This window comes from Coturnix japonica, chromosome 8, assembly GCF_001577835.2.
Source record: "Coturnix japonica isolate 7356 chromosome 8, Coturnix japonica 2.1, whole genome shotgun sequence".
Taxonomy (NCBI): domain Eukaryota; kingdom Metazoa; phylum Chordata; class Aves; order Galliformes; family Phasianidae; genus Coturnix; species Coturnix japonica.
In genome coordinates this window covers 10,408,523-10,417,843 of record NC_029523.1, presented here as the reverse complement: position 1 = coordinate 10,417,843, position 9,321 = coordinate 10,408,523, and the positions used below count along the sequence as shown (strand labels likewise).

At 39.4% G+C, this 9,321-nt stretch overlaps 1 protein-coding gene across 2 annotated transcripts in view; it reads left to right on the top strand.

Moving 5' to 3' along the window:
- The window catches only part of PALMD (palmdelphin), a 45,209-nt gene extending 37,109 nt beyond the window's left edge, over positions 1 to 8,100 (top strand). For both annotated transcript variants that reach the window (XM_015870088.2, XM_015870090.2), the window contains exons 6-9: positions 81 to 114; positions 214 to 324; positions 1,042 to 2,130; positions 6,583 to 8,100. In XM_015870088.2, the coding sequence (XP_015725574.1) occupies positions 81 to 114; positions 214 to 324; positions 1,042 to 2,130; positions 6,583 to 6,626 (1,278 nt within the window). In that variant the 3' untranslated portion in view covers positions 6,627 to 8,100. The remainder of the gene's footprint in view (positions 1 to 80; positions 115 to 213; positions 325 to 1,041; positions 2,131 to 6,582) is intronic.
- Positions 8,101 to 9,321: the final 1,221 nt, after the last annotated feature.

Here is a 9,321-nt window from a genome sequence, read left to right as displayed (position 1 = left end):
TAACTAGGCAATGTTTTGCTTTACCTCATTGTTTTGAAGTTGACTAATCCACATTTATCATCATTGGTTCTCTTTCATAGTCTGTGAAGACCGAAAAAGCAGGAGTTGCAGGAGGTACGTTTACTCAAAAAACAATTTAAAAAAAAAAGTTCTCATAGAAACCGGTAAAAAACAGATTAATGGTGGAATTCATTGTGGATCTTCCTTATTCAGAGGCGGCAGACTACATATATGCCAACATACCTGACCTTCCCAAGCATTTTAGACCATCTGCACTGAGAAGGGCGGGGCATGCTACCAGTGATGATGAAGAAAAGAGAAAAGGTACTTCTTACCACTAACTGCAAAGGATGCCAGTGTTTGCAAAAGCTTCTAAACCTTGAATCGAATGAGCCTTAGAGAAAGAATAAGTATTATGAATACAGGACAATGCCCTTCTCAAGCCATATTGTGTAATGTAATAAAAACTGAGATGTAATTACAGTGACGTAATAAAAACTGAGAGGTGGGACACTGGTGTATAGCTTGCACCTTTGAAACTGAGATCAAATGTTTTCAACTCTGACACTTTCCTCTGGTAACTCATCCCTCTATCCAGCATACCTTTTAGTTTCCCCCTTCACATTACATAACCAGTAGTTACACCCATGGGGTAGCCAGTAGCAATTTATTATTTCTAATCAATTAGAACACTTCCTAATCCCTTTGAGTGACCAAAACTAATGTAGCATGTTAAGGTCATTTGATTGCTATTGCCAAGTACACCACTAGAAGCCAAGGTTAAATCTGGCTTTCTCAGTCAAAAACATCACAAAATCTGGCTCCTCATCAGCTTATTTTTCCTCAAGAAGTAGATCCAACAAGAAATATTTTCTCCGGTTCAAGGTTGAGAATGAAAACCTTTTATATATTGGTTACAGATGTTACACTTCTACATGATTTCCAATTCAGTCTGACGTTTATTTTCCTATCAGTCAGAACTCTCCTATAACATCTCACAGCTGCTGCACCATCAGTTTAAGTATTTGTTTCTTTCAACAGCATTGTTTGCAATGGAAATGAAAGTTGAAAAAGACATGAAGACAGGTGAAAACACAGTGTTGTCAACAATACCTCTTCCCTCAAATGAGTTTAAAGAGACAGGAATTAAAGTCTACGATGATGGTAGGAAGTCAGTTTATGCTGTGTCCTCAAATGGCAGCACAACACAAAATAGGATGGATGAACTTGCTCCTGTTGAGGTGGAAGATCTTCTAAGGCAGGCAAATGAAAAAAATTCCCAGTCTCCCACAGAGTATCATGAGCCTGTGTTTGCAAACAAGTTCTGCAGGCCAGTTACTCCTCAGAAAGACAAATTAGTCCCTGGACTGAAACTGGAAGACACACACAAAAGAGAGATGAATGGACTCAGCAGTCAGACTGAGTTTTCCCCTGTGGCAGAACCCTTTATACAGCAACCTAAAATGAATGGGCTTAATCTTCAAAAGGTAACACCAAAATCTCCCTCTCCGATACTTCCGGATTTAGAGAAGAAACTACATGTTAATCCTGAGAACAAGATGGCAGATAATGAGAAAAAAAATGGTACACATGAGGAATTAAAAACTTATCACAATACAACAGAAAGACATGATGAGACAAGGTTTTTAAGTTCCTGTCATCCGAATGAAGCATCCCTTGCACCTCAAGATGAGGAAGATGTTCATTACCGCACAGTCCAAGCTGTGCCATGTTATGTGGATGATTCAGAACCAGTTACAATGATTTTCATGGGTTATCAGCGCATTGATGATGATGACACAGAAGCAGACCAGAAGCTGACAAGATACGATGGGGTTATCCGTGCAGAATTAGTTATCATTGATGATGACGATGATGATAGCAAATCTGAGAAACCATCATATCATCCCGTTGGCCACTACAGTCAGGTTTACCAGCCACCAAGCAGAAAAACCACGGAAGTCACACAGACAAACCCCACGAGCAGCCTAGGCACAAGCATGAACAATGCACCCTACAAAAATTCCATCTCCTTACGAGAACAAGAGGAATGCTTAAGCTCACCTACGAGCCGTGTTCATCTTCAGAGCCAAGTGCCTGGAGATGGTACTGAAGATCCTTCACTAACAGGTAACAGAAAAAGAAAATCATGTCGCTGCTGTTCACTTATGTAGCAAACTGATAGTGCTTTATATGGTAGCAGTCACTTCAGGACTTCTTTTCACAGACCAATACACAACTGGTAATCATTTCCTTGCTCTTTTGTTAACAAATTCTAACCTGCATTTTAGTACCACTCAATTTCATCTTCAGCAAGGCACTATTTACCATATCAAATTTTTTGGGGGGATAACAACTATGACCAATCTCAGAAAATCTCAGAAAAGAATCTCTTGTGACTTTCAGAGTTAAAAAGTGATCCTATTTGCAGTTACAATTAAAGGATTCATTAACACTACCTCAGAAGGATAGCTTTCATTTCTACTAGGTAACTAACAGCACTGCTTCTTAACACTGTCTAACTGGAAACTTTTTGTGCCTATCTGCATTCTGTGTACTTCCTACATAATTTAAGTTGCATGTTAAGTCAGAAAGGCTGTTTAATAACCAGCTATACTTCACATTATTTTTCTGGATTCAACATTTCCAGCCTTGCCTTGACAACATCTATGCAAGTTTTAACTTTTGTTGTTGTTGACTTTAACTTAATCTTTATAGGTTCTGAGAAATAATGAAAGCTTTCCTCTCTACATTTGGTTAGTCAACAATATTATTTCTTAACACTTTTTTATAATTTATTCACATTAAGATGTCCATTTCTTACTGCTAAGTTTTATTATAAAGGCTGAAGAAATAATAGCAAGAGAGGGTGATAGAACAAATAGCATGTTTATGCTGCATTTTAAAGTATATTACTAAACTGCATTTAAGAGCATTCACAGATCAGAAGATTTCAGACAGTAATCATATCCCACACTAAAAAAAAAGTGTTGTATTTGAAATATAGGGAGGACAGAGGTTCTGTTTCTATATTCTTTTCCTCTGCTCTCTTCACAACTATATACTCAGTAATTTTTCAGTTTAGAAGGAAAAGTACATGGCCCTGCCTAGAACGCTGCCTAGTAGTGGCAGACTAGTATTTCTTTCCAATAAAAGTGAAGCTGGAAGTCAGGTGGGTTTTGGATATCACAGGAATTTCAAGCATTTGTGCAACTGTCTGCATTGACAGGGAAAAGCTGTTAATCAGAGCTTCAAATTAGGAGCACCTTCAGCCTCATACAGTCATGCACAACACAGCTTGAAATACTCGAGCAGTGCTGCCTAACACTTCTGATCAATCAGGTTAAGATCAGTCTATTACTCAGAAGGACCTTCACTTCCCTTGAGCACCAATTCTGCCATCTGTGCATTTCCCCAAATCCCCTAGGAGTAAAAGCTGTTGCCAGCAGTCCTATGCCAGCAGCTGAAAGCAGCAGTAGCCAGTCACAGGCAAGATAAGCCATTCCAGCAACTGCTCCAATCCATTATTCTTGGGGGACAGTCTCTTAATTACCCCCATTACATATCTATGGACAGAATAGAGAATCAACACCCAACATCTAGAAGCAGGTTGTGAGCAAAACAATTTACCTATCCTACAGTCTGTTCTGTGGAATAGACCCTGGGAAAAGAGGTTTCTAAGAAGTAACTACAAAAAACAAGTACTGTAATGTGATGGAAAGCACAACAATGCCAGCAGAGCAACAAAGTCCTAGGCTGCAGCAAGTGAGGGCTTGCTCAAACACAACAGCCCTGGGCACAGAAACAAAGGAAAAAAGCTGCTTACCTTCAGAAGGCCTCAGGTAGACAGGGCAGGCAGACAGGGATCTCCAGTGGAATACCCTTAATCCCACTGACAGCCCTTAAATGATGTTTGGGAAGGGATGGTTCCTGGTTCCATCGCTTCCTATCACTCAGGCACATTGGATTCACCTGAGCTCCCCTGGGTTGGCCCTGCCTTCCACCAGGTGTTTAATCACTGCTTCAAGTCAAGAAGGTACCCATTCAGACAAACAAGTTATCTGAGCACCTCTGCCTATAACAATCTTCACTTATTTTTACCTCCTAGAAGCAGCTTTTGAAGCTTCATTTTTCCCTGCCAATCAATTTCTGAAAAGTCTTTTTGCAGGTCTGTGAAAAATACTGACTTTAGAGGAAGAGGTAAACCTAGCAAAAACATTTGGAAAACTCTTCTATCAACTTCTGTTCTTCTTACCTGTTTTTTTACAAGTACTACACCAAAGAGAATACAGCCATTTGTGAAAAATCCTGATTCTGATTAATAGTAGTTAAGGCAATGACATCAAGCCAAAAATACACCCTAGTATTCAGCACTGCCTCCAGCTGAGTGCCTTGAAGTGCCCAGTGGCCTATGGAACTAAGCCATATTCCTCTTTGCCCCTCCACCTGTTTATCATCACTCCTCAGGGCAGTTTGATCTGGGGAAAAAAGCAGGAAATGGCTCAATTTTTCCTAAGCTACTAATCCTATTGCTACTTCTAAAAATGAAACAAAACCAGGAAAGCCTCTCACTTTTAGAACAATGTATGACAAAGCATTGTTTCTTAAGAGAAATAAACCGTTTTCAAACCAGTCGCTGATGCTTCAGCCTACTAGGTTTGCCCTGACCACTACCAGTGAAAAGGGGGAAATAAGAAAATGATTTTTGGCCCTCATCCTTCATTCCTAAAACTACAAGCCATAGAACAAAAGTAATCCTCTTTGAAATTCTGCAGGGAAAGCTTTGGGAAGCAATTGTAGCATTTTAATATTAAACAAACACTGAAGGCTCTCTGAAGGAATGGAAAGCACAAAAGTGCAGACAGGATAAGAAAGAGGTTCCCTTATGTGACAGTCCTGCTTTGAGAAAAGAAATAAACCTTCAGATGAAGTTACTGAAAAGCTGTTGTTGGCAAAGGACAACTAGGAAGCATAGTAACATGTTCCATATACTGTTCTAGACAGAGAAATTATGGGATTAAATGTGGAGTTTTTAGCGTGGGCCTAAGGTGGCAGACATGTAGCACACGCTTCCTTCCATATGGTAGCAATTTTCACTTCCCTGTAAGTATGGTACATGCTTTCAAAATACCAAAGACAGTAGGGATAGCAATGCTATAGTTATCCTGCTAGCATTTCATTTCATTTGAGTTTATTTTCTCTGTATTTAAGAAATGCGTATGTTTTGAAAATTAAATATTCTCTAGGGGAAATAAAAACCCCTGTGATGGAACAAAAGCTAAGACATAATGGGATAATTGGAAAAAAAAAAAAAACAAACGAAAAAAACCCAGCTGAAGCTGAATAGGCAGGAAAGCTTCCAGACAGTATGCAACAGTGCCTCATGGGAAATGAAAGTGCAAGGCTTTTGGCAGGTACCTGGTTACATAAGCTAGCTTTATCATTGGAAGCTATGCAGCCTTGAAAAGCAGCGAGCAATTACTCCATTTGTGCTAAGAACTGTGCAAGAAAACTTTTTAAGAAAGAAAATGTCTGTACAGAAGGCAAGAAAATCAATAGTCTGGGGTTGTATTTTTAAATGACTTATCTGACCAGTTGTTCTCAAACCAACAACCAGAATTCAAACCCTCTTGAATTCTTTGGTCTGCAGACAGTACTCAGTTCTGTAAGAGCCAAGCTTAACATCTCCAGTCCCATGACATAAGGTTACACACAGGTGCTTCTGTGAATCGCAACAACAAACTTCAGTGCTCAAAACAAAATCTGAGCTGGACATTTGTTGACCTACATAAATTAAGTAAACAGCTGCTTTGACCTCCTTGTGTCCCAGTACACAGAGTGTATGAAAGAGATGCTATTTTGGGGGACTCTTCAAACTGCCAGGTCAGAGGGCTGAAGATTATTGCTATTGCATTCTCAGATCAGCAGCTTGGTGGGGGAGGCTCTTACGTATCATACAAAAGCATTATATTGCTGTTCTAAAAATAACCATAACATTTAATCATCTGCCCCGCACTGTCACTTTCAAACTAACCTACCTTATATCCAGCTACAGACTGTAGCCATACTGATGTTTATACGGATAAATTACCCTGTCAGATTTAATTCAGGAATATGACTAACTGCCACCCTGACTCACTGCACCAGGAAGAGGAAAGTTCTCTGTGAACATCAACATAAAAAGGCTTCCAAGCAGTTACAGCTCCAGCTGAGGAGTTTAGTTTAAACAAAGGGTTTGTTTAATTATTCATGCATCCTTTTAATCTGCCAGCATCTTGTCAAGGACAATACCATCTGTCTGCAATGTGTTAGTAAAGGTAGCAAACAAAACAGGAGAGTTGTGTTAATTTTCAAGTAGCAATAATGGAATACTTTTTTTCTTAAATGTGTGCTCACTTCGCAATAAAATTACCAGAACTAATACTTTCTACTAATTTCTTTCTGTAACACTAAAACAATGCTTATTCTGCTGGATTCACCATTGGAGGTATGTGTATTCTTCATTATTCTAAATACAGTGATTTAGTATCAGAAATAGAAAGTTTGACTTAAAATAACAGTGGCTTTTTTTTTTTTTTCCAGCTCTAAGGATGAGAATGGCAAAGCTGGGGAAAAAGGTGATTTAACAGCTGTGTGACACAGAAGTAGAAATTACTACTCAAAGCAGAGTAAAGCTACGGAGTTTCTTCAATATACATTTTGCATCTTAATGCCCAGTGTTTTGCTCCTCTGTTTTATGCATCTGGGTTATTTTGCACTTTGCATAACCCAATGGACTCTAACAGACTTTTAGTTTTGACCAATTGTGCCACATAGAAATAAATGAAAACCTGAATTTTAAAGGTAATAGAAATCTACCCAAGGCCATAAATGCAGCACGTATGCAAGAGCGAAGACATGCATAACCTGTCCCTGCCATCAGAAATATATTGTTGCTACATACGCAGCAGAGAAACACCCATCTCCAGGGAATTTCACAGGATGTTGTTCCCTTTAAAGCATACTGGTCTCACGTTTGATAGAAAATTATGTTCCAACCTTTCTTTTTTTCCCCCCAAACATTAGTTAATAACTAAGTATGAGAGATAAGAGCCAGAAAAGGTATGTATTAAAGCTGATTTCCAAGCTTAGTAACTTGCCCAAAATTTGAAGCATTCCTTTTTAAGAGTAAAACAATCTCAAAATATTAAAGCCCATATTTAAGTATTTAGCTATTTCTAGAGCACCACAGTCCGCCTGCCCTTCTTCTTTACATGTGACAGTACAACAATCCTAAAACCCTGTTCTCCCTTCCACATCACATACATACTTCCTGCCCATACCCCACAGACCCCGTGCATAGCACTATAAACAGCCTGACCTCCCAGGCACAGCTTCACCTCTAGCTCACTTCACAAAGCCTTACTTTTCCAGAAAGCTGGTTGCCAGACAGGCAGTGCCTGTCCGTCATTAACATTACTGCTTAGTACACAGGTTTCGTCAGCCAGGGGAGCTAAAATTAGTTCTGGTCTCCCATCAGAAACCAACTTATCAATGGCTTGTACCGCAGCTGCAACAGGTCTGTTTCAGGGGCAGCTGCTACTGGGCATGGCTCCCCAGCAAGCAGCAGGGCTCCCACCATTCAACATGTTCATTGTTTCCACAATGGAGGAAAGCTATTGCACTTAGAACAGCCATAAGGTGTAATCACATAGAGGAAAGTCACATGCTAGTCCTTTTTGTAATACCAGGTTCTTGGGGGAAAAAGTGCCTCATCACTCTACTTCCTTCAATTCAAATCAGTATGATAGCATTGGTAGGTCTTACACTGGTTTGAATTGCTCAGGTTGTATTGTTCTGTTGTAGCTGACTAAGGAGTAACTACCAAAAACCAGCCCTAACTGTTTTGCTTGCCTTCCTCGTTTCAAAGCAGGAAACTGAAGCCACTACCTCATGCTGAGGCACAACGGTAGTAGCCAGCTGACATATGGCCTCTAAGCAGGTGGTGGTCCCAGTCTGAAGTAGCAGTGAGAAAGGTGATAATCTCAGAATTTAGGAACTGTCAAAGATTGTTACCTGGAGACAGAAATAGTAGATTAATAAACAAATACATTTTCTCTACATCTGGCCTGTCCTTATTTGTTGTAGAATTTTTTCCTCCCTCTTTCTCTGAAGACATTTGTTTGCTCATTACTGCTTAGTTCTGACAGTTACACTCAGTGAAGTGGTTTTGTTTCAAGATGCATCTTAGAGGTTCTCAATGGGATGTAATTTGGACAGTAGGAAAAAGGGACACAGGCAGCTTTTATAACAGAGGCAGACTGATTTGGGCACTTTTCTCTGCATTGGGAATTCTCTGCATTCCCCAATAATATCTTCAAGTGATCTGGCAAAACACAAAACAGAAATAGTTTACAAGAAGGGAAACTGAGAAAACATGAGTAATGTTGTTGTGACTATTAAGTAAATTGGCAGGTAAAATTAGTACTGAAAAACAGAAAGTAGTATAAAAACACCATATACAGCACAAGCTGATTTATTACGACCAGTCTCTTGGGTAGGAGAACACCTCTGCAGTATTTTAAAATTTGAGCTAGGCTTCTGGCTGATGGGGAGCGGAGTGAGGTTCTTCACTTTTCCTGCGACTATTCTGCTGTACCACTCCTTCACAGAAATGTTTGGAACAGAACCACCTTTCACACATAGACGTACCTTAAAGCTTAGGATCATACTGATCTGAGCTAAGAATTGCTCAGGAGTACCAGAGTAGCAGACCATCCTTTTTAACCATCTTTCTTTCACAGTCTTTCTTCACAGTCAGAAATCACCAAGTTTGATTCGTGCAGTGAAATGCAGAGGAGTTTAGCACTCCATGATAGTCACTCCTCTTAAGTTGTTTGGGAAAAAGAGTCATACATGTTTAAAGCACATTTTTCTTTTAAAAGAATACAGGTCATTACTGTTCCAACAAAGTTTAAGCATAGACATCTCATTACATCTATCTGTATTAGCTGGCTTGAATCTAAAGATTTATTTAACAAAGCTTGAAAAATATGACAGATATTTTGTCTAGGAAGACTTCCTGTTTTGGAGGCTGTTTACATGTCTGAACTTCACTCTGAGGGCAAAATAAGAATGCTGTTATTTGAACAAGAGCGCCACACAGTGTTACAAATAATGATAGAAAACAGGCAAGATCTCTCTAACCTTCTCAAACCTGAATGAAAGAAAAAACACTGACATTTTACACTGAATACATAACTCTCCAGAGCAAAACAACCAGTTCAGTGTTCAGCATTTAAAATGTTTTCCTGTCTTAGTTCATCTTGCACCCAAACTTCT